We start from the raw sequence: 26,582 nt of genomic DNA, 5'->3' as shown, positions 1-26,582 counted from the left end.
AGTAGCACACTCTCCAAAAGACCCATTCCCAATATAAGATCCACGACTTTCATGACGATTCCGGGCACGGTAGACAAAAACTATTCGCGAAATCGTGCTAGACCTTGCTCCTGCATCCTAGGCCTCCCGGGGATAGAATTATGTTGGCCGTTGCATTTACCCAGACCAGCCATCTCCGACCCCTTGCATCCAATTGACGGCCACCAGCTCTAAGCCATGTTCTTCCACCCACTTGGCGGCAGGAAAGGATCGCCGCTGCACGAACTCTTCCCCTCCTACGTCCTCTTTACGTGGTGCAAATGCCGTAGGTTCTCGAAAAAGTAAAAAGAGATAGCGATGGGGATTGGATCTGCCCGAGTTAGTTCGCAGTCCGAGGTGTCAGCCAGCAACACTTACTCATCCTTGGGACCGGGCCCCAGATATTCAGTCAGGACGGTGGACGATTTATTGTCAGCAGGCGAGGGCTGCAAGCCTGACACCACCCAATGTCTCCAGTAGGCAAATTTGGGGTCCTCGGGGGTTGGAGCATCAGGGTCGACCAGGAGAAGGGTATAATGTCGGGATGGCGCATGCTCCTAAAGTTTGGCTGAATTGGAATTTGGCATTGCTTCGGATTGGATTCAGGTACACACCTCAGGACCAAATGACACTACAGGGGGAAGCTTGCATTCCCTGGCCCGAAAGACATTTCCCAGGTGAACAGCCTTGGAGTCAAATGACACGTCAAGGCGCGTGGCCGGAGTAAACTGGGGGGGGATAAGAGGGGCGGACTTCTCTAGCAACCCAGCCTGAAGCAACGATGCAGACAGTTCCTGATGGAAAGAGGTGAGAGACATGGTGACTGATAGCCATTTCCGATTGCAACCCTAGTCGGCAGGCCGGTCTCTATATACCAGTGCGCTGGCTCGTTGCGATCTCCGACTGGTGGAAGAATGTCCACGCCAAGTCCGTTTCTTCGCCGTCCCCACCAGCCATGGTCAAGGGTAGAATTATCAATTACAAGCTAGGGAGCCATCGAGAACTCTGTGGTCCATGTATCGAGGTACAGTGGCGTGAGAGCCAATATCACAAATGGGCCAAGTCAAATCAAGTCATCGTGGTAGATGATCAAGGATGTTTGTTGTGTTTGTTATGCCTTTTTCTAAGGATTAAAAGCCATTGTTTACCCATCTGTCCAATAACCAATTCATGGCACTTTTGACACACTGACTAGACTATAAGGGCTTAGCAGGATTGTTCTATTGCAACGGGAATCCTAAGAGATGGATCTGAGTGATCTCGGACCACTTCATGACCTAGTATTCGGTCGTCCTGGAGATATATATCTCCACATTCTATCCAGAGATCCACTCCATGTGATTACGAGGACAACCGCCTTCACCACACTCCAAGGCTGACTAGAATACTGAGATTGATGAGAACAGGAAAGTATACGAGATGACTGCGCTATAATTCAGCAAGAACAATATCCAATGAAGGGCGACATTGCTCGCGCAAATCCAGCACGAGGCCGATGCAATGGCGTGGAGCATTACATACCATACCAAGAATACCCATACACCCCAGCGCCATGAGGGCAACCCGTACCGTTCCAATACCCATCGGCCCGACCGGATCGGGATCTGTTGATATTCCCCTCTTTCTCTGCTGACCGTTTCAATCCTGTCAAGTCTCCCCACGGTCGCCTTTTCTGGCAACAACGTCGGTTGTCAGTCCCACTGGTCACCACCTCCAATGGCCCGAAGATATATGATTCCCTGGGTCTATGACCTGGGTGTCTGGATCTTCACCTTCTGTCTCGACATTTTCTTTCGTGAGGTCTATTCCCGAGGTGCATGGCGCGTGCCCCGGCGCGGGCCCGTCATTATCGTGGCCGCCCCCCATGCCAACCAATTTGTCGACTCGATCCTACTGATGCGCATCCTGAAAGAATCGGCTTCTCGTCGCAGCTCTTTCCTGATTGCCGAGAAGTCTATGAATGAGCCGTATATCGGCACGATGGCCGGTTGCATGGGCGCCCTGCCCGTGGTGCGCGCCATGGACAAAGTCACCTCGGCGGAGGGCCAGATCTATCTGCCTGATCCCGAGGGTGATCCGACGCTGGTACGCGGTCGCGGTACGGACTTCACCACGGAGAAGTTCATGCCAGGCGGGGCGATCATCCTGCCCCGCGTTGGGCGCAGCAGTCCGGAACAGCGGCCCATTGCCGAGATCCTGGGACCCGACGAGTTGCGACTGCGGAAACCATTCAAGGACTTTCCCGAGGACCACCCACTGCGGGATGCCCTGCGGACAGGGACGAATTTCAAGGTAGCCCCGCACATCGACCAGAATCGCATGTTTGATGCGGTGTATCAGGAGCTGCTGGCCGGCGGCTGCATTGGCATTTTCCCCGAAGGCGGTAGCCATGATAGGCCGAACCTGTTACCGCTGAAGGCCGGTGTGTCCATCATGGCGTTAGGAGCGCTGGCACGGGATCCCACCTGCGGCCTGTCGATCATCCCCTGCGGAATGAATTATTTCCATCCCAACAAGTTCCGGTCGCGGGCCGTCGTCGAGTTTGGCAACCCGGTGCAGGTACATCCCGATCAAATTGCCGCCTTCCAGGCCGGCGGAAAAGCGAAGCGTGACGCCGTGGGCTCCCTGCTCGAGACTATCGAGAAGGCCCTGGGCACGGTGACCCAACAGGCCCCGGACCCTGAGACGTTGATGGTGATCCAGGCCACCCGGCGACTTTATCGGCCCCTGCGGATGAAGTTGCCGCTGCCGATCGTTGTCGAGTTGAACCGGCGGCTACTCAAAGGATACACCCAGTTCCAGGACGAACCGCAAGTCGTCCAGCTGAAAAAAGCCATCGCCTCATACAACCGGCGGCTCCGTGCTCTAGGGATTCGTGACCACCAGGTGGAATGGGGGGATGCCCACCGACATTGGTGGGCGATTCTGGCGACGTTGATCTACCGTGTCGGAGAACTTCTGGTCCTCGCCGTCGGGAGCTTGCCCTCGGTCGCATTATTTTGGCCCGTGTTTGTCACGGCGAAAGTCATCTCGGTGAAGAAACAACGAGCGGCACTGGCGGGATCAGTCGTCAAGCTGCAGGGGAGAGATGTGGTGGGGACCTGGAAGATCCTCGTCGCCATGGGCTTGGCCCCGGCCCTCTATATCTGGTACACCGCCGTGGCGACCGTCTGGCTTCAATACTGCCGTGCCGAGCGGTATCTTGTTACGACAGTGCCCTGGTGGATGAACGCTCGGGTCTACATCCCCGATGCGGTCCCCCTCTGGGCCTTCGCTGTCTTCTTTGCCGGTCTCATGGTTGCTGTCTCGTTTGCCGGGCTACGAATTGGAGAAAAGGGTGGCGATGTGCTCAAGTCACTACCCCCACTTCTGGTGGCACTGAGTCCCATTTCGTCGACTTCCTTGGTACGACTACGAGCGGAGCGCCAGGCGCTGTCCGCCCAGGTGGTACATACCGTTGACACCCTGGCCCCAGAGATCTTCCCAGATTTCGAATCGGAAAAGCTGATCACGCACGGATCATTCCACGACGATGCCTACCAGTCCAACCTGAAGAGCATGCCGTCCACGTCCCCGCCGAGTCGCAATAGGAGCGAAAGTCGGGGCACCGAGGGTGACTCGCGCCCGCGGGGGTTCGGTGACCTCCTCAAACCGCTGACCATCGGATCACCAGAGGATCTGGGGGAGGTGAACAGGAAGATCCGGGACTCGATGCAAGACCGCGGGCGACGTCGGCGCAAGAGTGACCTGATGGATGAAGATGCGTCCAAGACGGAGGAGAAGAAAGACCAGTGACGATGCAGTCAGTAGGGGTTGTATGATAGGTGGGAGAAGCTCGGGGCGGGTATTGATGGACTTTCTAGCGTTAAACAAGTTCTGTATGAATTATGACTGAGCAGCGTATATAGCGGTTTTCATGGCCAATGCACTACTACCGGAAAGGTTGGTTCCCCGGATTCGATCGCATGCTGCGACAAAATGGTCTTGTCCGCAGCCGGATTGCCCTACATCTGGGACAAGTTCGCAGAATTTACTCAATAAGACACGATCTCCGGAAGCGGATCAACGGTAGCTTAGTATATTCCGGGTGATCGATGAAAAATGAGCATCTACGGGGCATGCGAAATCCTACCAGGACTCCGAATCCGGATGTTCTCAATACTCCATCTAGGTGAATAAGGTAAAACCTATTCAAACGCAAAATCAATCTCATTAAATAAGGGCGAAAAGCCCACGAGGTACACAACTCCATAGCCCCGAACTTCTCAGAATCTCCAACCAGTACAGAAAAGTCCAACTAGTACAGGAAACAACCCCTAGAAAAAGCGCCACTCGCATGGCACTTCACGTCCGCGACGGGATATTCTCTAGTAGAGCGCGGCGCAGCACTGGCCCTGGGAGTTGGCACAGGTAGAGCCACACTGCTGGGTGGGGACGGGGAAGCAGCCAGGGCGGCAGTGGGCAGCAGCAGCAGCCTCCGCGAGGAGGGCCTCCTTCACGGCAGCATCCTCGGCGATGGCTACCTCCAAAGTAGCATCTTCAAACATGGCCTCCTCGATGACAGCCGCTTCGAAGGCTGCGGCTTCCTCCATAGCGATAGTCTCTGCGATCGCGGCATCTTGAATGAAAGCCTCCTCAGCGGCGACCTCTGCCACGGCGGCTTCCCCAGCGAGGGCCTCCTGAATGGCGATGTCCTGAGCAGCCTCCGCCTCAGTAGCTTCCTCAAGGGCAATGTCCTGAGCAGCCTCCGCCTCAGTAGCCTCCTCAAGAGCAAAGTCCTGAGCAGCCTCCGCCTCGATGGCCTCCTCAGCAGCGCTGTCAGGGGAATAGTCCACCGGGGGGGCCTCGTCTGCCACGTAAGGGTCCGCATTGACCTCAGTCGGATCCTGTCGTGCGACTAGCTTGGCATTGCCCTCCGGGGTGGGCGCGGCCATAGCCAGGCTGAGAGTCATGGCGAGGACAGCAGACGAGAACTTCATTTTTGCTGGAGCTAGGTCCGTTAGCGAGGGACTTGATTGGTGGTTTACGCTTGGACGGGAATTCGATGCATACCTAGAACGGTTTTGGTTTAGACGGAGAGGAATGGAAGAGACTAATGGTTCAAAGAATTGGATTGATGATGTGGATTGACGATGATGCGATATCTTGGAAGATGTCGAGCAAATCCCGGGTTTGCAGACCCCTTTTATATATATTCGCAACAGGGTCTGGAAACATATTGTGTCTGTATTGAAGGATCGAAAACATCAGTGTCATGAACGGCAAGTTACCAAGAACGGTGTTGTCCCCTGGTGAGGCCAGGACAGTATGAAGGGATAAGCTGCAAGCAGGGGAATGTGGACAGTACCACGCTCGGCCTGTGGGACGATCGATGGAAACAGTTAGATTCTTGATCGAAATTGCTAGCAACCAATTGAGGAACATATTTGTAAAAAAATGTATGCAAAGTGAAAAGGATCTGCATAGGTTGCAGTGAGAAAACCCTGTGTGGTCAAGTCAAGCATTGGACCGACGGCAATGGCTGATTTCACAACGCCACTATGGGGCACAGCTTGCCGGGAACGGAACGACAAGCATTTGGAACGAAGCCACTGGTATGCCAGGTCCACGGCCCGAAACTTTGGCACTGGTGGGTTCATTCTGTTATACGTGCTAGTTCACTGCTTGGGTACCATCGGGGGGTGGGATATAGACCCTTGACAGCGATAGTCCACTGGACTGTTGGAAACGAACAGAGGAGAGACATCTTTGAGCAAGTGATTACGTCAATCATTATTGAAATTAGATTATGGTGAACCAATTCTTAATGAACCATCACAAGGGCAACAGTATTTCTCCAAGTCCCATCGCACCGTAAGAGCCACCTACTTCGCCCCGTGCACACTCTGGGGGTGGCGGAACACGTTATCTGGGTCGATGGCCGCCTTGATCTTTTTGAGACGATCGAGGTTCGATCCCCAGTAGGCTTGCTGCGGCTGTTCCAGTCGGGCATCGACGTATCCCGGATAAGCCTCGTAAGGAACACTAGCGGCGTTACCAGCGACAGTCACTTCGTTGAAGCGGTCCAGGAAATCGAAAGTCTCCTGCTTGACTTCGCCCAACAAGTTGATGGCGTACGACTGCAACCAGATGAGAGTGTCACGGTGGGCAAATGCCGTGGCATTCTGGGGCACATCGTTGATGGCACCGCCCTGGAAATCAAAGATGGCAAACCACAGCGGCGTGCCCTTGTCGGTGTTGTCGACGAATTCAAAGAGGCGGTCGATGTCCTTGGGCGACATGAGCGATTTCTCCGTGAAGGAGCGCGACTTGGAGTAGAAGTTGGCCGCGATGCCGCCACCGATCTGGAGGCCGACCTCCTCCGCCCAGTGGGCGACCAGACCCAGCCATTTATCGAAGACAATCAGACTGGCATTGTTGGCACCCGGGAAGTTCTCCTCAATTTTCAAAGCCTCGTACTCGGACTTGGACCCGAAGAAAGTGCCGGTGATGAAGATGCTGCCTTCGAGCAGTGTGAGCGTTGACGCCAGTTTGCGGGTGAGATCCGGCTGCGCCACGTAGGCCTGCCATTGCTTGAAGAGCTTTGCGCGGGACTCAGTGTCGCCAAAAGTGAAGGAGTAGGCGTACTGCACGGCCTGACCGGGCTCCGGCTCGGTGCGCACGACGAATTCGGTGACGATGGCGAAGCCTGAGGCGGCACCCTTGACGGCGAAAAACACGTCCGGGTTTTGGTTTTCCGAGGCGCGCACGATGGTCGCATTGGCCAGCACGACCTCCACCTCCACAATGTGATCCAGAGCGGCGCCGAACTGCCGCGAGGTTGGTCCCAGGCCTCCGATGGTGAAGTGCCCGCCGGAGCCCACTTGGGGGCACGTTCCATGCGACATGGCTCGACCGCCATTTTCGGATAACTGTTTCGTGACGTCGCCCAGGAGCAAGCCAGACCCAAAGGAGGCCTTCCAACTCTGGGTATCCATGCTGAACCGCTGTAGATTCTTCAGGTCGACGACCACCGCGCCGTCCTCCCCTCCCAATCCATGATTAGCATAGCTATGGCCGCCACTTTTGGCTTGTACGGCCACTCCATTTTCCGAGGCGCAGCGTACCACCTCGGCGACTTCCTGTGCATTCTGGGGAAACGTAACGGCGGCGGGAGTTACTTTAATATCCAAATTGTATCTCTTCACCGCGGTAGCCTGGTACAGAGGGTCGCCCTCATAGGCAACCTTGGGTGTGGCGGCGTCTAGACAGGATTGGAGATCGCCCGCTGCAGCAAAGGCCGCAAGGCTGGCCAGCGCAACGGCTTTGGTCCAGATAGGTGCCATAACGTCTTGTTGGGCTTAGGTGGCAGTCACGGTGAGGGGATGAAGCGATCAATCGCAGGGAATCAACATGAGGGGGCTTATGGCGCATTTATGCCCTGAGGGGCGATCTAATGAAGAGAAAACCGTCCAAAAGGGGCACCGATCGAATTGTCCTGCCGATTAGACAGACGAATAGTGGAGTAGGCTGCATGGTTCATTGTCGATGATAGGTTGATGGTTGAAGAAGGATTCAGCAGCAAATCCAGCAAATATGACCTAGGTCTACAAATAGTAATCCTGGCCCACCGACTAGCCACCAACGCCTGGGAACAAAAACACCTACCGGCCAACATCGAACCCCGCGATTATTCTGAATCAGATAGAGGTATTACGATCAAAGCATCAGTTGATTCAAATCCATCGGACAATTCCGATCAGAGAGGAGTGAGCGTCAAGCGCACATGACCGATGACGGATTCCTCGGCTCAATGGAGATCGACGTTGCGCGCTAGAGGCCCCTGACGATCCCCCAGAAGTCTCTGCCCGCTTCAGTGAAAGCAAAGCATAACATAATGGCTGTGGTAGAACTAACCATGTGCGTGATGAGTCTTCATTAATCAGGGATATTTGGTTTGCAAGTTGAGCGGGAAAACCATCAGCGCGTGTCTGCCAAACCTTGCCAGCCGTACGGTGATGATCCTTGCTGCATAGAGTAAATGTACTCTCGCACGGACAAAAGTCCTAGTCTAGGCGAGGTTTTTAGCCCATAGATCCGCTTGGGGTGCGGGGGAGCTGCTGGAGTGAAGTCTGTGATATGACAGGTGGCTGATACAGTATCACCAAAGTGGTGGAATGTGTGCATTCGAGCGTTATTGAGGTACATTACCAGCAGCATACAAGGCACACGAGAATGCACCAGAGTAGGACTCGAGGAGCTTCGAGAATCATTTGAGCACGCGCTCATGACTGGTGTCCCCGAACACCCTCGACCGACTTTCAATCAAGTAAATACTGGCCACCCAGAACGCTAATCGTGCACGTTATTGGCTTGAGGTAGACTTTATACCGGTGATAGTTTCCGGCAGCCCAAAATAGGGATGGTCTGCTGGGGACATGGCCCCAATTGATCGACCTTGAATGCACGAACTTCACGCGCATAGGGCCAGGGTAACGAGATGGGACACCGGCCCAAGTAACATCACTTAGTTGACACGGGCATTATCCGAGAATGGGGCTTGCGTCATAGACTCGAAGCCTATGTGAGCAAGGCTTGTGGTGTCAATGTTATGGAACCCGGTGCCGATGGCTTCGCCTCCTTATCACAGGCCAAATGGATGTTTCCGGGTGGTATAAGCCCTGGGATGCAAATAACCATGGAGATGGATGAGAGCTGGAAACTGATAGAAAGGACACGAAGAAGAGGCAGAGAGTATGCAAGAATGGTTGACATATAAATGGCCAAACAGTGTGGCGTAAGGACTCTGCAGGTCAGCTGACATGCCAACTGATTGCAGTCACTTCTATAAACATCACCATTGAGCCACTCCTGATTTATGTATCAGCGGTGGGAAGCCCTGCATCTACAGTGATTCATTCACAGGTTGCTCAAGAAATATATATATACATGACGCAACTGTCAGCATTGACATCGCTTCAATATCCCCGAGCAGACGCGAACGATGGATACATATCGGAACATTTTAATTCATCTCTGCAAGCGATTTCTCCGTATACACAGCGAGAGGACAAAGGCCACCATAACAGTCATGATCACAGATGGGCGGGTAGTTCAATCCTCTAGTCAGTCCATCATTCATGGCGAGGTCAACGATACCTTGGCCTTGACTCGTTAAATCCTCACTCAATGTCTGGGAACTGGCTGAGTAGACAGGGGACGACCGGACACTGTCAAAGTCTGGGGAATTTATCATTCGGGACTCATGTTCTGGTAAGTGAGTTCGCGGCGTCCTCGATCCATTGCTGGGAGAGAGGCAGCGACACGTTTCTACTCGACTGTTTTGGTTGTACTCTGATGCTATTCGAATTTCCAACACTGATCCGGTAGATATCAGTCTAGAAATTTTATGACTATTGAAGATGATAGGCACCTGATGCTCTATTGCTCGACGGCAGACGGTTTCTCTCATGGATTGCGCTGTGTGAACCTGGCCACGGTCGCATCGCCCTTATTTCTGGATGTACTCCGTGCACGCACTGCTTCTGCCTGTGTTCGGTTCTCGGCCGAGACAATCATGGCTCGCCCCACTGGAAATTCAGCTATTGACTGGGCGGCAGTTCTAGCCTTATAATGAGCCGGCACGGCTTCCTACATACGGCAAATGTTACAGTAGTCCACAGGTGCTAGCATTGCCAACAGGTCTCGTGGTCCATCTTGCTGACCAGGAATTGACCTCGGGGTATGGTCCACAGACTCCAATAAAATTGGGTCCGCACGAGTGGAAGAGGGGGAGAACCATTGTGTTGCACACATGGCCGCCTAAATTATGCATAAAACCTTGGTAGGACGCTGGTCGGTGTAAGTTTAGGGCGGGATGGCTAGTCTCTGGGCCCATTTGGAGATCAGTTTATACGTACCAATGATGGTGGTGCGTGTTGATTCTGGTGGGTCTCCGGGGTACACCTCGGGTACCATGAGATACCTGGACGAGAAGAACCGCCTCAGGTTTACTCTGGTGGGGCAGCAGCACCATTAGGGGCTTTGGGGTACCGCGATGAATTTGCCACGTCAAGGACTATCCGGGTTTTTACGACGTGTGAGGCAGGACACGGCAGGAAGAGCGTGGTGCGAGCCTCCCATCACGATGCGAGCTTCTCGGTGCGATATGGACCTCCAACATACGCAGAACGGGACTCTCATAGGAATCAATTAGTTGGATATAGGTGTGCCAGCCATGCCCATATAGAGGTGCGGCTTTCATCCCGCGATACCGCGATCTCCGGACCCATCTCCAGGCACAGTGGAGCTCACCCACCAGAGATCCAGAAAGAGAGCCAGACCCTGAGACCAGCTGACTCCATGGCGCTGCTCCCTTACCCAGTTTACTTGGTTCAACCCCGGGTTTTCCCCACATTGTTGTGAAGTCGTCATCATTGTGGACATTGGCCATTCTGGGGAGTAGCGGGGGTTCCCCAGCGGCTATAAAAGGGGGAGCAAAAGGCTCTGAAGAGATCTTGAGCCCGCTGTTGTCTCGCAAACCGTTCAATCTTCCTTTTCTGTTCGTTATAGACCGAAAGCCAAGAAGCCGTCCAAACCATGTCCAGCGATCTCAGCGAAAAGCAGGACGATAGTACTCTCCGTCCGACTAAGACGGCTGAGAGTGTTCTCCTGCCTCTCCCGCGTGATGTGTTCGAGAAACTGTACCTAACTCCCAAGCATCCGTCGGTCGCGGGCGACCTGCGGAAGAAGCTGGGAAACCCAACCCCAATCTGTCTGATGGGGTTCTTGGTGGCCTCGACGCCGAACGCGTGTATCTTGATGGGATGGCGTGGTGCCGGCGGGCTTGGTGGCGCAATTATGTGAGTTCTTCTTGGACGGTTCCAGGGCCCATTTTCTGACGATAGCAGACCGGTTTATATCTTCTTTGGCGGCATGGTGCAGGTCATCGGCGCCATCGGCGAATGGATTATTGGAAACACCTTCTCTAGTGCTGTCTTCTTTACATATGGTAAATTCTCCGCAATGTCGCCTTCAAACCTACAGGCTAACCGGAACCAGGGACCTTCTGGATCGTTCAAGCTACAACATTAATGCCTTTCTTCGCCACCGGTTTACAATATGCGACCTCGGGGAGTAATCTTGAAGGCATGGAAACACCAATGTTCCATGCTACTGCTGGTATGACCTCGGATTTTGTCTTGATTGTCATGGGAGAGTTCTGTTAACGCCGCGTTAGGGTTTTACTACGTCGCTCTATCCATCGTCACCTTCGTGTACCTGATCTGTTCGATTCGAACCAACATCTGTCTGTTTGGGGCGCTGTTCCTGCTCGTCATCACGTTTGGGTTGTTCGCCGGGTCCTACTTCCAGCTGGCTCTGGGAGCGACTGCTATGGCAGAGAAACTACAAGTGGTCAGTGGCCGATTGCTTCATTTTCGAAACCAGGGGAATGGTACGCTAACTACTTGGCAACAGATCGGCGGTGCATTCAATTTCGCACTGTGTATGCCCATCTGGTACATATTTATCGCGCAGCTTCTGGAGTCTGTCGACTTTCCGATTGCTATTCCGGTGGGGGATTTAAGTACGGTCGTGTTGGGGCGGAGCCAGAAGTCGAAAGCGCGCCAAGAATAGGATGGCTGTGGTATAGATCATTACTATACGACTGGAGTCAGAAGGGATCGCATAGAGGGTATTTTGGGGATATATATATAGGAGAGAGCGGAACATTGATTGCTAGTTTGTCAACGACAGGATCGTCAACATCACCATAAACCATTTCTTTACTCTCGTAGCACACATTCATTCAGCAGTGTCATAATGATACTGTATATCTGACTAGTCAGAAAACATTGTGGTTTCCGGTCCAACCACTAACCACCACAATCCTCCAGGCAGCAGCGGGGTTTCAACTCCCTATCTCACCACCGTCTCACCTTCCATCCCATCCAGCGATACAGCTGCACTTCAACCCAACAGCCATCTGGAAAGAAAAGAAAAGCACAGAAACTACAATTTGGAAAATGCCAACCACCTCCGCGATTCCTCCCCTCATCGCTGCCGCGCTCGGCACAATCTGCATCAGCTTTGGCATCAACGCGATCCTCCGCCCGGAACACGCGCTCTCCTTTTTCGAATTCGACTACCCCACTATCGAGGCCGAACAGAATCTCGTCGATAGCCTGCTGACCGTCTACGGAATTCGCGACATTTTCATGGGGATCGCGATCTACGCGACCGCGTGGTGTGGGTCCCGGAGGGCTCTGGGGTGGATCATACTGGCGGTTGGTGCGGTCGCCGTCGGGGATGGGGTCGTCTGCTGGAGGAATGGACACGGGGAGTGGAATCATTGGGGGTATGCGCCGCTCGCGGGTGTGGTGGGAGCTTTGTTCATTGGAATGGGAGGTTGATGGTTCTTCAACGTATACTACGATGGATACTTGGGGTGGATGAGGCATACATGACGGAGTAAAGATTCATGTTTGACATCATATTCAAATTGAAGGAGAAAATTAAAGTACAGGTCGTGAGGGCGAGTTTGTCTTTGGTGTGAATGATATTAACAGGCACAGACGTGTTTAGAAATGAGCCAAAACCAGGAAAATAACTATGCATGACGGATGAACAACGACGCTATCATAAATTGGCTGGAAATAGTGGGCTTCGCATAATATTGGCACCGAATAGAGGACTGTGTCAAGTCACCATCTAGTTGATGGTGAACGGTCCCGCGGCATTAAAGAGAGAGGGCATCTATCCAGTCAGTTAATCGTATCAATCACGATCCCCAGTAGGATGGCTTACCTGAGGCGCAGTGCTCAAAGTGGTATCCAGGCGCAGATACCAAACGGTCTTATCATCAACCGCCGGCAGATCCTTCGGAATGGTGATGGTCACCGCACCATCCGACTCGGCGATATCACCCTTGACCTTGACCTGTTGGTCGAAGTTGATGTTGTCGCGGTCGCGCGAGAGATTGTTGTACAGCCACGCGGAGTAGGCCTCCCCCTTGTACTTGGCCAGACTGTCGTCGCAGTGGGTGGTGGGCGCCCGGTTGAACTTGATGTCAATCTTGGCGCCTCGGCTGACGGTGGAGTTGTCGGGAATCCCTTGGAAGACGTTGACACAGGGGTAGTCCCGCTTTCCCCAAGCTGATGGCATCTAGTTAACTTCGTTCATCCTGACTTCAAAGGAATAACGTACGGATATTCTTGTCGAACGCGGAGACCGTGACGGCCAGGGCGGTGGAGAGAGCAACGGCGATCTTCATGATGGATTCTGGTTTTGTGTTGTTGAAGAAACAGGGATCTTGAAGAGGGTGATAGTGAGGAATTGGATCATGTTGACGAGGACAGGCCGGTATTTATAGTATTTCTCGTCCCCGTCTGGCGATGTCTCGGATAATACGGCGACGGCTCCATAGGGCTCGATCGGGCGGCGGGTTTCAGCCGGCGTCGTCTTGGCGGAGCCACTGATCCGGTTATATATAGCCCTTTTGTCTCAGACATGCAGCTGTGACGTCGATTCGGCAGAGCATCTTTTCTCGACATCCGATCCATGAATAGAACTGAAGGTCTCAGACAATCGGGATCGGTCGTTCTCCGACAGACGAAATGTGGATCGTACTAATGCATCGGCTCATTCGTTACGACGTCCAAAATCACTCCCATCCTGGTCCCTCGAGCCCCTGACACGAAACATGTTGGGGGTATCAGTCAGGTCAAGCCCCCCCAAAGTGCTGGTGAGTGTTCTTGGAGTAGTGGCTGAGAACACATCATAGTGATGACAAAATGAGAGATTTTTTTCTATTCTAGGACCATATTGGACCGACCGGAAAGTTTGCTCCGAGTTCCCTGCTCGAAACCTGACGCGTGAGAACTGCAGTCGGCCACACCGGGATACGAAGGACAGCCACTTGGCTGTTTAGCAACCCCCGCGGTGCCCACGTTGTGATTAACTTGTAATCTTCCTTATACTAAGGGACTTACAAGAGAGATGACTGTCCACCTGACTCCGTTCGCATATGCGGAACACATAACCCGCAGGTCTTATGGACAAGTACGCGGTTCGACGAAGCAACGAGCACGGCTTACAGGACAAATAGTGGGCAACATTGCAGTGAAATGGACGTAAAACCTTCTTCTATCAGTTCCAATGGGCAAGATGCTATTTACTCACCGTCCTCCTGCCATTAGTCCACACGGTGTTGATCATGACCCGGGCATTCGGGCGTCATCCATACCCGGATCGCGCTAGTCCTCGCCCTCATCCATCACATCGCTGTCATGACCGTCATCGCCATCATCGATGTCTTCGATCTCTTCGCTGTCTTCGCTGTCAAAGTCTTCAATCTCGCCGGTGTAGCGTCCGAAGTATTTATCCGATTTAAAGGCCATGAAGATTTTCATCAATTTGGTTCGCTTCATAGCGTTAGCATAATGCCAGGCGCCACGCCCCGTATGATCCTTCAGATCCTCCTCGCGTTCCGTGCATTGGCTCAGAAGTAGGCGAAAAACCTTCACGCTCCCGGACAGGACGGAATGCGTGAGGGGTGTCCGCTGCGTGGCGTCCACTGCGTGGGGTTCAGTATCGGGGTGCTCGACCAGCATCTTACAAGCCGCGAAGAATCCCCCGGAGGCGGCATATGATAGCGGCGTCCGACGATGGATATCCCGTTCATTCATGTTAATATCGGGTCGGGCCAGAAGCCTCCTCATGATCGCGAGGTGCCCCACCTCCGCCGCGTACGAGAGAGCGGACCGGCCGTTGTCGTCCCTGGCGTTCACGTGGAGTTGGTCATGTTTCATTAGCAATTGCACCACGTTGGTGTGTCGATTCAGGGTCGCCCGTATGAGAGCCGTCTTGCCGCGCCAGCTTTGGGCGTTGACGTCAACCAACGGGGCTCCTGTGGCGTCAGTGTGATGTGCCAGGGGCAGAAGTAGCTTCACAATATCATAGTAACCTGCATCAGCTGCAAGAGTCAGCGGAGTAGCAAAAGTACTTCCCTCGGGCTCGATCACGATTCCAGGTGCCTCCAAGAGCAGTCTCACCGCCTCCGTATACCCATGCATTGTAGCATGCGCCAACACGGTCATGTCTCTCCTCTTGTGCGCATTGACTTTGATATCGTTCCTCGCTAGAAGCTTTTTCAGACTTGGGATACATTTGTCCCTAACAGCAACATACAATACGCTGCGGTCGGCTTTGTAGCCATTGATTTTGATATCTGGTCTTGCGAGCAGCGCATCGACCATCACGTCGTGTTGGTTCAGAATCGCACTCTCCAAATAACTGTCTGTGTATCGAGGCGTGGCGTTGACGTCGATTTCCATCCGGGGAATCAATCGCCTGCAAATCTCGGCGCTACCGTGGTCGTTAGCCATGTAGTGCAAGAGAGCGCCGATCCTATCTTCGTTGGCCACTAGCCGTCTCGGCATAATGTATGCAAGGCTGGGAAACACTATCATGAAAGACAAGAGGTCGTGAGGCTCCAGGCACTCGGCGATTTCGAGGAGAAGCTCGGACGGAAGCTGACTGAGGGTTCTGGAATTGGTCATTGCGTCAATACGGTGATAGTTTAGGTTAAGGAAGTAACGATATGTACTGATCCGAAATTGTCGTAGTAGGACGGTCGTTGTATATAGTTGTCGTATATTGTTGTCGTATGTATATAGTTGTAGTTGTATGTAAGATGAAAGCTCAAAGACCGTCTCAGTGTAGATCGGACGAATGCTTTATATCTATCTACGTCTGCTCGGGGAGGAGTACAATTGGAACCCCGACAGCAATAAACAGAGAACATGTTCGAGTCAAAGCACAGAGGACAAAGCAAGCACAAGGAGGATTGACATGCGAAACACTGAATCAAAGGGTACAAAGGAGGCAACGTGTTCGAATCAACGCACAAAGGACAAAGCGAGCACAAGGAGGATTGACAAGCAGAATGTCGAATAAAAGGGTACAAAGCAGGCAACATGTGCAGGAATTATTTGTACTAACTGTACTCGTCGCGCCTCATGTGTTTTTTCCAGTGCCTCGAGATGACAAGGTACATCCTTCGGCATTGTCAACTTGTTTCACGAGTAAAGATCTGCCGACAAAGACAATGAAATACATGCAGGCAGTATGTTTAAGAGCCTCATGCTCCCTATCGGTTCCCATCATCTGTTCAGTATAGCGAGTATCGACGAAACCGAGTCATAGTTGTGGTCGGTATTCCAAACCTTTAAGGGCGATATAACATCTATCCCATCGCGGAATTCAAGTAAATCATCCGGAATATGTGCTTGGAAGTACGGCTTTAACGTACGGTGACAAAGGATCAATATCTAGCCTGTCCCATACAAAGGTAACGGGACTTGGTAAATGAAATATAATATTTATCATGATAAAGATGCCAAGGACTCCACCCTCAGGGCGATGAGACTAGGCAAGAAGTACAATATGGAATGGCCAAACACTGGCTACACTTCTTTTACACAACGGTAGAAAGTAAACCGTACTCGTAATGAGTACCGCGACGAATTCGTCCCCGTTTAGGTCGAGGAGATCGGCTTCTTCTGCATCGTCTGCACAAACGCCTGCAGGGAGAGTTCGGGCTCTGAGAATCGGTCAGCACACTGCCCCATATGTAATACGGACACGAATACTCACGGTAGTACATAACCATATGGCCAGCCTCGTACACGCGCAGGAACGAGAAGTTCTCCACGTTCTTGAAGGTACCCTTCTCCTTGCCGTTGACGGTATAGGGCTTGAGGTCCTTGCCCGCAAACTCCTCCTTGCCGGGGTAGTCCACCGCGTTGGCGACATCGTAGTTGCCGTACCAGTTGCAGATCCAGTCGGCGTCACCGGCCCACACCAAGACCTGGATACCGGACTTGACGACATTGGACAGCTCGTCGAGGTAGGACTTGGAATCTAGCGGGGTCAGCCTCCACTCTAGGGAATAGCGAGAACAGGAAGAAACATACGATCGCCCGTCGAAGAGAACCTCATGTTTGCACCACTCGCGCAATCCTGGTACTCTGACTTGGCACCAATCTTCTTCATGATCTCTGGGTCAGCCAGGTAGTCCTGGTACGTGGTGGGCGGGTTGGGGTCGTTGGCCGGCGCGCGGACGTCGTAGACATTGAAGTCCCCGCTGTTGCCGATGGGGTTCTCAATCCCCATAGAGCAGGTCTGACTGGAGGTCGCGCACAAGTCGTCGTCCTCGTCCTTGAGGCATTTCTCCAAGGCGGGGAGGCACTCGCTCTCGAGGGTTTCGTAGTAGCTGTCACGGTCGGCCTTGTCGATGAGCTGGCGGTAGGTGTTGTTGAAGGCGAAATCGATGTAGGACTTTTCCTGGATCTTGGAATCCATGAGGCCGTTGTTGACGCCCAGAGCGATCAGGTCGATCTTCTCTCCCTCGACGGAGCCGGCCGCGACCTCCTTGTTCTGCTGCTGGATGTAGTTGGCAAAGCCAGGTCCGTAGTGGCCACCGTAGGACTAGTCATGTTAGTATGGTCCTGTCTCCTTAATGAGGCTAGGTGTGGGCGGGGTACCTCGGTGAAGATGCCAAAGTCACGGCTCTCATATTGAGGGAATTGTTCGTAGAAGGCCTGGATCAGCTTCCACACCAGGGGGGCGGCTTCATCGGTGCCGCTGACGTCCTCCGTGCCGTAGGAGTAGCCCACGCCGATGGGCTGATCGATATAGAGCATGTTGGCGAAGTTGTTGAAGCTGTGCTCGTTGAGCGACGGCTCCTTCTCGCCGTCGACGAAGTGACACGGTCCGTTCTCCTGGAACAGGCCGATCATGGACGAGCATCCGGGGCCACCGTTGAACCAAGCCGACAGGGGCGCCGTCTTCGGGTCTTTGCGTGCTTCGAAGAACCTGTTTCATTGGATGCGGTCAGTATGTCTCCGGGATGGGATCGAATTGGTTGCATAGCAGACAACGCGAGGTTGTTCAGACAGCTGTTGAGGTAGGAGCATACCAAAACCACATGTTCATCTTCTCGCCCACCGAGATGTATCCCGAGTACTGGTTGACGCCCTTAGTCGTCTCGCAGATACCGGAGTTGTTCACAAACTGCAGCTTGGCCCCGGTGGCCCCATGGTTGAACACGGTGTATTCGATGCCGTTCTCCACGATGGAGGACACGGTGCTTGCGGAGCGGGCCTTGGGGGATGCCTGGACGGAGCCCAACAGGGCCGCGACGGCCGATAAACCGGCAAGAAGTCTCATACTGCCGTGTGTGGATGTGCAGTGGGTGGGGAATCCTGAGGGAAGCTCCAAGATGCAAGTTTGGGGGCCTCGGTATTTAAACTTCTTTGGGGTGGGCACAGTTCATCCAATCTCCGCCTATATCTGTAACCTGCTAGCTTCTCGCGAGGCCGGTCTGGCACGACGATAAGCAGTGCGGACCTGCCAAGAAAATCTTATACCATCTCGCTGCCAATCCAAACGCCTCAGAAGACGGCAGAAGTCGGTTCTCCAGGACCAGGGACCTTAGCGTGAGGGGAATGTGTCTTTCAAACACGCAGATCCCAGGGCAGGCGGGGGTTACATCTTCACGATGATTGCGTTGATCCTGGTCCAGTTGTCCATGGGCCGGTTCATTTCAGCATTTCTGTCGCATGGGAGCAAATCAGGGGCAGTTCAAGAGATTGCATTATCAGGGGTCTGGTGGGGCCTCTCCGGAGTCCGAGAGGGGGTCCATGATGCCCTCGGTCTCCCGTTTAAGAGTGGAATTCAACTCCAATCACAGGAGGCGACACAGACGACGATGGACGAGTGGACCTGCCGATCCTTTCCTGGCCTGACATTCATTGTGATGGCGTGGTGGGGACGCACTACAATGGCCGCATGGGTGACATTGTTGGTTAGTCTGGATCTTGGCCCCGAATCATCGCCGCGGTTAGCTATCAGGCCATAACCCATCACGATATAGCTCTTTCCGATAATCTGTCATGGGGTGTCACCATCAAAAGGCTTCGATCCAGCCCTAACACAATGGCGCCGTCAAGGGGTTGGTCGATCGTAGTTGTAGGTTCCGCTGGTAACCGCCCAGACAGGCTACCATGCCAGGATGGTCCGGGGTATGATCGGAGCAATGTCCAGACGGGGAGACCGGCGTTTCGTAGTGCCCTATCAGCGAGATTGTGACACAAGTTAAGCATCAGCCACCGCAGTTTGTCTCGGAGATGCCGTCTTTGAAGGTTCATCAGGTAGGGGTATGAGTCCGTCTCTGCGTTCAGGATAGCTTCAATGCTGAGGTGGACACTCGATGGAGTCTGATGTGATGTCTCGGAGCGACCGCCTGATCTTTCTCGTCCTAGGACTTCACTCTCTGTCTGTTCGTTATCCTCGCGAACATCTTCTATAATCATAACCCCAGCGTGTTTTCCTGCGAGTCAGGCCACATTCCGAGGCGTGTCATATTATTGACTATTGGTGAGCTCTCGATAAACCGGCTGGACCAACACCTAGCTCATTTAGCACAGCGCCATTGTTCACGCCCACTACGTCTCTAGTGGCCGACCCAAGTCCAAAATGCGTGGAGCTTGGTTGTAAAAGATATTCAATGAGGAAACAACCACTGAAACCCAGCAGGTGACAACAACAGAACCAAAGCTTGACATGCGGTCGGATGCCGCGTAAACTGATCATCACCATGAGATCGTGGTGGGTCGCTAATCTACCCTGTACAAGTCTCAGACATTCCGCCGACCGACAGATCGTGCCGGAGTCCGTTGGAATGTTACCTTGTGGACTCTACTACGGTGACTGTGAAGTACGCTGCTTCAATTATGGAATACACATGAATTAATATCCTTGTTTGATCTGGCATGTTCCTACCGTTTCCTCCCCCTATATTTCTCTAGAATTCTCACTGCCCTTCAGATTAACCCGCTAAGAAGGGGCTTGCTCATGATGTTGGAGATTTAGGTAACTAATCTACGATTCAGAACCTGACACAAGGCTTAAGTTATTCCACGCCATAAAGAATACATTCTTTGCGGTTGTCTCGAAACAGGGAGACCAAACATGCATGGAACACTGGCCTATAAAATTGATGTTCATATTAGGCTGGGTTCCTGTACCAAACTCTTTCACATTCAATCCAAAGATGGACGAGGCAAGGCTTGATGGTAGAAAGAAGTAAGCCAAAATAGTTAACCGCTTTTGGATGTCTGCTGTTTCGACAATTGCTCGCGACTCTTTGCGCATAGCGCCGTTTGTCATGAGATTCAACACATAGCTCGGCCAAAGATTTGTTACGGCTCAGAAGCTCCTCTAAGTCTGTGGATATTGAGCCCAGCTGCTGCCAGTCAATATGTAAATTAGCGCTGGAGGAGCTGCAACGACCCAAGAAGGTAATGATCACTTGTAATCGAGGTCTGTGGTCCCCTAGAAGTATCTTGATATATGCCAGATCATCAAGGACAGGCCCCATATGCCCGATATCTTGTCCTCCCTTGATTATGTTATGTACCTAATCAAGAAACCGACATTCGATGCTTGCAATAAGCATCAACACCTCCTTCAACAGCACCACGATGTTTGGGCGTGGTTTCTATGGTGTATGGCTCTTGATACAGGACGCCAAGAAATGAAACGTAAACGCGACACGACTTGACAAGACGAGTCAGAGTGGGTTACATGATGTTGACCATGATCAGGAAACAATCCATGAGGAATACGGGTGTGGATAGCCTCGGGCCTGGCAATAATTATAGGATGCTGGGGCCAGTCGGGGTATCCCGATGTCCTGAACCGACCGTCATAGTCACTGAAGCCATATCCACTTAAGTACGATGGGATATGCAAACTGAGCCCATTTTCAACAAGAACGAAGACTATGCTGGGTCAATTTGAGTTGAAATTTAGCCTCAATAGCCAATCACCCAGCACTCACAAAGTCTGCAGCCATTCACTGTCTCTTGTAAATATATCGAGACGTCATGTTCTATCGATGTCAGGTTGCGAGCAGGGTTGATACATTTTGGATGACAGTCTCGCCAGCGCTGGCACGTTGACAAATAGCTGCTTGATTGGCTGTCGCGGCGAGCCGGACTTTGCGACGCCAATCAGAAACATCATCTCGCCTTCGCGCGTACGGCCGATCGTACAACGAAGTCGTCGGCAATGTAGGTACGTCTGGGAAGTCGTCTAGAGATCGACCTGTGGTGGAGGACTTGGAAACGCTGCTTCGGAACCCGGGACGCGGACCGGCAGATGACAATCCGAAGTGGACTTCAGAAAAATTGATAAAGGACGATAGTGCGCACTTGGGAAGAGACCCGTTCCCGATGTTTTCTCGCAAGCTTCATGGATGTTTTGGGCGTATTGCTCAGGTGTGTTGCTTGGTACATTGGAAGGCAGAGAATCTCCTGCAGTACTCGCCATATCCGAGAACGGTGCAGAAACCACGTCTGACAGGGTTTTTGGAAAACCTGCGAAGTAATTCGTAGACACTCCCCAATTTGGGGGGTTGTTGATTGCTGGCATAAACTGGAGTGAAAAGTATGTCAGCGAGTTGACGGGGTTCTCATGTTCATGATATTGGATCTCCATTCTTTGATCCGGGCAGAATAGAGACTAGGATTCTAAGGCTAAATGGAGCCCAGTGGCTAACACCCAGACATCCATTGACTGGGAGTTTGCCATGGCTGTCCGACCGGCCTTGTCGTATTATGGATGCATTAGTTATTTGAAGCTAACCACCTGAGTACTCGGCAGCATCCCTACTATGCAGTGACTGAGTATGTCTTTAATGTGGGGATTTATAGATTGTGGTCTGATGCTCATAGCATGGAAAAGCTCGAGGTTCTTATGGAGGACCTCGTGGGTTTTAGGATCGGGAAAGAATGACTTGGTGAGTTTGCGATGTCCGTCTGACGAAGCATTATGCAGTATTATGTATTATCTTTACATTTACCCAGTTCAAGGGACATAGAAGCGTGTGCAGCTTTCCATTATCCGACCCGGCCTTGGGGTTGGCTAAGTAGATATCACTAGGATTTCCGGGGAGGTCTCGTTGTTTTCATTTTTCAGCAAGATGCATAGATCCAGATCTACACTGAGGCCCTTTTATTGTCTGAAGAAACCAAGAGAGCAGTAACCGGTGTAATGATGTCCTGGGTGAGGCGGGGAACCCCATTTCACGAGGATCCAATGTGGCGTAAAAAGTGGCATTAGTGCTGACATGCCTTGCGTATGACCAATAGATTATCTCTGGCTATCCTGCATGACCTTGTCCAGATCAGAAACAGAATTCGACATGTTCATCAGGCGGGGTTTCTATCAACTACGGACACGGTGTTTGGGTGTCAGGAAATTTAGCCTGACTTGAGCTTCGGGTTTAACAAGATCCATTGTTCTCGGGCTATATGGGCGAATTCCAGTTCAAATCTGGCCGGAAGGTCCTGATGATTCTGCGAAATAATCCCATTGCTAGTATCCACTAACGATTCACCACATGCAGGTTTGTAATAGTGCCATGGGATATCATTCAAACTTCTCTACGGAGTAGTCCGCCTTCAAATCCTTCGGTATTGATTTACCAATTCACTTGTAGTTCATGACGTTGTGTGGTAGACTTTTTCGGGTGGACGATTTCCCCCACCTGTTTAAATTCAAAACGCTCTGGGTTTATGACCCCCTAATAATGACTTTGTTACATGGGTGCCTATACTGGGAAGCTTCCTGTGGGTTGCGGTGGGATACTGAATTGATACGATACGCACGGCGTCTGCGATGCGCTAATACACCGCGGCCTCCATATGACAATTGCTAACAAGAATGTTGCTTAGATAGGCAATTATTGTATATCCGCATTGCCATGTAGTTCTCCAGTAGCTATAGTGTTTAATAACAAGGGGGTTTTGTGGCAAAACTTGTTGCCAGCATTAGCAGTGGATTTGTAGACCGTGCAACAACACCTATCCACAGGTGATAAGGCGTCTACATGCAGGAAGTTGATGTGTCAGACAAAAAAGATAGCTGCCGACAGAGTTTTGACTTATTTGTTGTCAACACTCAGCTCAAAAGATTACGGGCGCCCCTCGCGTCCGGTTGCCGACAAACCAGCATGTATCGGCAGGGATCGGACTCAATTGGTTGGCAGTTTATATGGCCATGCACGGTGGTCACAGGTGACGGCGCGGATTGTGTCTTACAAAATTCAAGCAAGGTGGAATTGATGAAATTGGGAATTTGGAGCAGAGCGCCACCTGCTCTTTGCTCCGGACAAGAACCCAAGTGAATTATGTATGACACGATCAGTGACTCAATCCAACGATATGCCTTCCAATTCGTGGAGCAGACGTTGCGCAGAACGTCGGCGCCAGTAAAATTGGTATCTCGAGTGGGCGGCGAGGAGCAAGTGCTATGCGATGGAAGGTTGGCGGAGCATCTTGACGACGGAGTGACGATTTATATCAATGACAATAAGCTGTGGACGAGGTTACTCTCCGATTTCGACCTGGTATGATATGCCATGATTCTAGTGATATACCCAAGCTGACAGCAAGATATAGGGGTTCGCAGAGGCGTACATGCTCCAAGAAGTGGACTGCGACAACCTCAGCAAAGTCTTCGACGCAAGTCCCACAGCCTAGTTGCAATACAAATTCTCACTGACCAGTCCCAGTTATATATTCAAAATCCCAGTGCCCTGGACGCAGGCAGTTTCCTGCTGCAATGGGTCCCGCGGGTGACTCGGTGGTGGCGACCGGTGAACAACATCGACAATGCGAGACTACACATTGCGTCCCACTATGATACATCGAATACGTTATTTTCGAACTTTCTATCCCCGGATATGAACTATTCATGCGCTCACTGGTCAGCCGATCCCGATGAAACTCTCGAAGTCGCCCAGAGGAGAAAGGTGCATCATCTCATCAAGAAGGCGCGGATCGAATCAGGTCACCACCTGTTGGATATAGGCTGCGGATGGGGAGATCTGATAATCACAGCTGCGCGAGAAATAGGATGCAAAGCGACAGGCTTGACCTTGTCCGAGGAGCAGAAAGCTCTGGCTGACGAACGGATAAAACAGGCAGGATTGGAAGGTCAGGTCCGCGTGCTTCTGTGCGACTACCGCCAGGCCCCTTGCCCGGACAACGGATATGACCAGATTATCTCGGTTGGGATGTTTGAGCACGTTGGACCTCAGTATATGGATCAGTACTTTGAAACGATCAGCCGCCTACTGAAGAAAGATGGCGGAGTGGTGGTCATCGACGGTATAACGAAAATAAGCACGGTTTGTGTCAGAGTCTCTAATTGAGATGGCCTTTCATTGACAATATTACAGTTTTACAAGGCAAACCCGCTCGTGGGAGATTACATCGACAAATACGTCTTTCCCGGTGGGTACCTACCTACGCCGAGTGTCCTGCTGGAAGCAATGAACCGTGGCAGCAACGGCACGCTGGAAGTCTCGTCGGTGATCAATACGGGCCCTCACTACGGGAAGACACTACTCGCGTGGAAGGACAACTTCGTTCAAGACTGGGATGCCATTCGCAAGGACTTCTGCGACAAACACCCCGGGGCGGGCACGGCGGATGTTGAAGCCTATCGCAGGCGTTGGCTGTACTATTTTCTTTACTGTGAGGCGGGATTCCGTAGGCGCATCCTGGGAAACTATATGATCTGTGCTGTGCGTGTTCCCGAGCCTGTTATCATGTACAATGACCTTTCATGTGAGTGGTAGAAGTGGTTACGGGGGTCTGATACTAGTATGGGATTTATCCCCTGATAGGATAGTGAATGGCATTCCTGAGGATATTTATTCCAGTCCGTCCAACGACATCACATACTGCCACCAGTGATATCCCTCCGTAGATGAAATCCAAGATACGCGGTAATGACTCGCTCCCACGATCGCATTAATCGACCCTGAGTAACATTTATCGTTGATCACGTCTTCCCAATCAGTGCCAAAATCTTGTCAACAAACCTCCAGTTTGCCCCCGAGTTGGGGCACTCCATGGCTGAGCCTACCCACCATGTATTACGGTGACCTTGGACCGAGTTCCACTGGCGGTAATACCCGTCACGGATTGCCTCAGGCTCCACGGATAGTGAGTAGGGACTGTGATCGGTAAAACTCAGGAATTGGGGTGCTCTGACTTCGGTATAGCCCGCTCGACGGAGCCCGACAATATCCCTTGCAATGGCCGCCTTGACGTCTCCCTCGCTCAGCGGGGAGTCACTCCCGTACACTACCTGTCGTAGCCCGGGAACCCCTACGGGATTTATGACGTAGAGGCAGGGATGGGGGGGCAGGGAGAACGGAGTGTTCAAGCCTCGGTTGTAGATAACCACATCCTCTGGGAGTCCGGTAACTCTCACGACCCCCGCATAGTAGTAGGAATGTTTCCACTGTTTCACAAGTTGCTGTTCGTTGGGCTCCAGGGCCAACGCCTTCGTGTTTGACTCAGTTGGAGGCATGGCTAGCAGAAGACTCTTCGCCACCACCACCACGGGTCCCTGGGGGGTCTCCACAACGAGCGTATGGGGCGTATCGTCTCCGTCTCTAGCACGGGTGGTTTGGACCACTCGGCCGCTGTACAGAATATTTTCTGACCCAATCTTGGCTGCTGCTGCGCTATACACGGAGCTCGTGTTGCGATTCGCAATAAAAATAAACTTCTGCTGCGCATAGCCCATCAGAGTCTCGAGACTGAAGTATTTCAGGTGGTAGAGGGCCGGGTAACGCAGCCAGTCGCCCATGCCCTGGTTGTTGAGACTGACGAACTCCGCTGCCGCGCCGATTTTGTATTTCTCGAGGAACTCGCCGAACGGCAACAGCAGCTCTTCGGGAACAGGGTGGGGCAGGTCGATCCCGACCCGCAAGTATGGATGCTGCGTCAAGAACGTCGCCCAGTTGGTGAGGCCCTCCGTCGAGTTTCCCAGAGATGGTACGGCCTTCCCAGTACGAAAGTCGAACCGGGTAACGTTAGAGCTGAAGAGATATCCTCGATTGAACGGGACACCCAACGACGTGAGAAAGTGGTCCGTCTCGGGAATGTCCAGCAGAGCAGAAACCCCAAAGTCGGCCGCGGATCCAGTATTCGGATCCGTGTATGTGTCAACATGCCCCCCGAGACGATCCTTCTTCTCGATAACCACAACACTCTGGTTCGCCTCCTGCAGTCGCACGGCAGCATATGACCCCGCTGCTCCTCCGCCGATGATACATACATCGCGTGTAAGCACCCGTAGCTGTGGCTGGGGAGGGGTTCCACCCCAGGCGATGGCGGCCCAAGGGAGGGAATAAAAGATGCGTCGCATGGTTAGGGGTCGAGGTGTATGGGTCCTTATGTAAGTGATAGTAGGAAATAAAATATTCTCAACGCAGCCAGCAGCTGGGACCGCACTGCCAGTGTACGCGTGGGATAAACCGCCATATAAGTATCCATGGGACGGGACCCTGTGTTACCCTCGGCACTTTAACAATAGCATTCTTCTGTCAGCATCTTGTGATTTAACACCACTTAGCAGCCGGGCTTGCAATGACCATGGGGTTGCTTCGACGTAGCCAGCATGGACTCCCCTCCACGTATGGAGCATTCCCCCCTGGC

General features: G+C 52.4%; 11 protein-coding genes across 11 annotated transcripts; 4 read left to right on the top strand and 7 right to left on the bottom strand.

The window, feature by feature from the left end:
• Positions 1-156: 156 nt before the first annotated feature.
• P168DRAFT_316156 (YbhB/YbcL family Raf kinase inhibitor-like protein) lies at positions 157-836 on the bottom strand (the record flags this gene model as incomplete). Its single annotated transcript, XM_024839969.1, has 3 exons — positions 157-349; positions 397-575; positions 633-836. 3 exons carry the CDS (start codon positions 834-836, stop codon positions 157-159), a joined length of 576 nt encoding a protein of 191 aa, XP_024696262.1.
• An 844-nt stretch (positions 837-1,680) lies between these two features.
• On the top strand, positions 1,681-4,220 carry P168DRAFT_288104 (glycerol-3-phosphate O-acyltransferase). Its single transcript, XM_024836713.1, has one exon. The coding sequence runs from the start codon at positions 1,735-1,737 to the stop codon at positions 3,811-3,813; it is 2,079 nt and encodes a 692-aa protein (XP_024696261.1). The 5' UTR covers positions 1,681-1,734; the 3' UTR covers positions 3,814-4,220.
• A 165-nt stretch (positions 4,221-4,385) lies between these two features.
• P168DRAFT_302544 (uncharacterized protein) lies at positions 4,386-5,482 on the bottom strand (the record flags this gene model as incomplete). The annotated part of the gene is made up of 1 exon (XM_024838669.1): positions 4,386-5,482. The coding sequence occupies exon 1, from the start codon at positions 4,995-4,997 to the stop codon at positions 4,386-4,388; it is 612 nt and encodes a 203-aa protein (XP_024696260.1). The 5' UTR covers positions 4,998-5,482.
• Positions 5,483-5,848: 366 nt separating this feature from the next.
• On the bottom strand, positions 5,849-7,660 carry P168DRAFT_99581 (FAD-binding oxidoreductase). The gene has a single exon (XM_024842267.1). The coding sequence runs from the start codon at positions 7,341-7,343 to the stop codon at positions 5,883-5,885; it is 1,461 nt and encodes a 486-aa protein (XP_024696259.1). The 5' UTR covers positions 7,344-7,660; the 3' UTR covers positions 5,849-5,882.
• A 2,936-nt stretch (positions 7,661-10,596) lies between these two features.
• On the top strand, positions 10,597-11,634 carry P168DRAFT_316152 (putative plasma membrane ammonium transporter (Ato3); the record flags this gene model as incomplete). The annotated part of the gene is made up of 5 exons (XM_024839968.1): positions 10,597-10,859; positions 10,908-11,008; positions 11,059-11,178; positions 11,237-11,412; positions 11,476-11,634. The coding sequence occupies 5 exons, from the start codon at positions 10,597-10,599 to the stop codon at positions 11,632-11,634; spliced, it is 819 nt and encodes a 272-aa protein (XP_024696258.1).
• A 389-nt stretch (positions 11,635-12,023) lies between these two features.
• On the top strand, positions 12,024-12,410 carry P168DRAFT_316151 (DUF4267 domain-containing protein; the record flags this gene model as incomplete). Its single annotated transcript, XM_024839967.1, has 1 exon — positions 12,024-12,410. The coding sequence occupies one exon, from the start codon at positions 12,024-12,026 to the stop codon at positions 12,408-12,410; it is 387 nt and encodes a 128-aa protein (XP_024696257.1).
• A 298-nt stretch (positions 12,411-12,708) lies between these two features.
• P168DRAFT_279607 (uncharacterized protein) lies at positions 12,709-13,270 on the bottom strand (the record flags this gene model as incomplete). Its single annotated transcript, XM_024835802.1, has 3 exons — positions 12,709-12,753; positions 12,805-13,151; positions 13,204-13,270. 3 exons carry the CDS (start codon positions 13,268-13,270, stop codon positions 12,709-12,711), a joined length of 459 nt encoding a protein of 152 aa, XP_024696256.1.
• Positions 13,271-14,252: 982 nt separating this feature from the next.
• P168DRAFT_279606 (ankyrin) lies at positions 14,253-15,557 on the bottom strand (the record flags this gene model as incomplete). Its single annotated transcript, XM_024835801.1, has 2 exons — positions 14,253-15,153; positions 15,187-15,557. 2 exons carry the CDS (start codon positions 15,555-15,557, stop codon positions 14,253-14,255), a joined length of 1,272 nt encoding a protein of 423 aa, XP_024696255.1.
• A 905-nt stretch (positions 15,558-16,462) lies between these two features.
• cp6 (putative carboxypeptidase S1) lies at positions 16,463-18,438 on the bottom strand. The gene is made up of 5 exons (XM_024834140.1): positions 17,978-18,438; positions 17,544-17,874; positions 16,974-17,487; positions 16,654-16,920; positions 16,463-16,600 (listed from the first exon to the last, which is right to left on the bottom strand). The coding sequence occupies exons 1-5, from the start codon at positions 18,226-18,228 to the stop codon at positions 16,536-16,538; spliced, it is 1,428 nt and encodes a 475-aa protein (XP_024696254.1). The 5' UTR covers positions 18,229-18,438; the 3' UTR covers positions 16,463-16,535.
• A 4,726-nt stretch (positions 18,439-23,164) lies between these two features.
• On the top strand, positions 23,165-24,758 carry P168DRAFT_325037 (2-heptaprenyl-1,4-naphthoquinone methyltransferase). The gene is made up of 4 exons (XM_024840944.1): positions 23,165-23,473; positions 23,526-23,579; positions 23,639-24,256; positions 24,308-24,758. Exons 1-4 carry the CDS (start codon positions 23,255-23,257, stop codon positions 24,707-24,709), a joined length of 1,293 nt encoding a protein of 430 aa, XP_024696253.1. The 5' UTR covers positions 23,165-23,254; the 3' UTR covers positions 24,710-24,758.
• Positions 24,759-26,367, bottom strand: P168DRAFT_288099 (uncharacterized protein). Its single transcript, XM_024836712.1, has 2 exons — positions 26,136-26,367; positions 24,759-26,019 (listed from the first exon to the last, which is right to left on the bottom strand). The coding sequence occupies exons 1-2, from the start codon at positions 26,202-26,204 to the stop codon at positions 24,916-24,918; spliced, it is 1,173 nt and encodes a 390-aa protein (XP_024696252.1). The 5' UTR covers positions 26,205-26,367; the 3' UTR covers positions 24,759-24,915.
• Between the last annotated feature and the right edge of the window lie 215 nt (positions 26,368-26,582).

The sequence above is a fragment of the Aspergillus campestris genome (assembly GCF_002847485.1).
Source record: "Aspergillus campestris IBT 28561 chromosome Unknown P168scaffold_2, whole genome shotgun sequence".
Taxonomy (NCBI): Eukaryota; Fungi; Ascomycota; class Eurotiomycetes; order Eurotiales; family Aspergillaceae; genus Aspergillus; species Aspergillus campestris.
The sequence above is the reverse complement of the archived record's forward strand: the minus strand, read 5'-3'. Positions and strand labels throughout refer to the sequence as shown.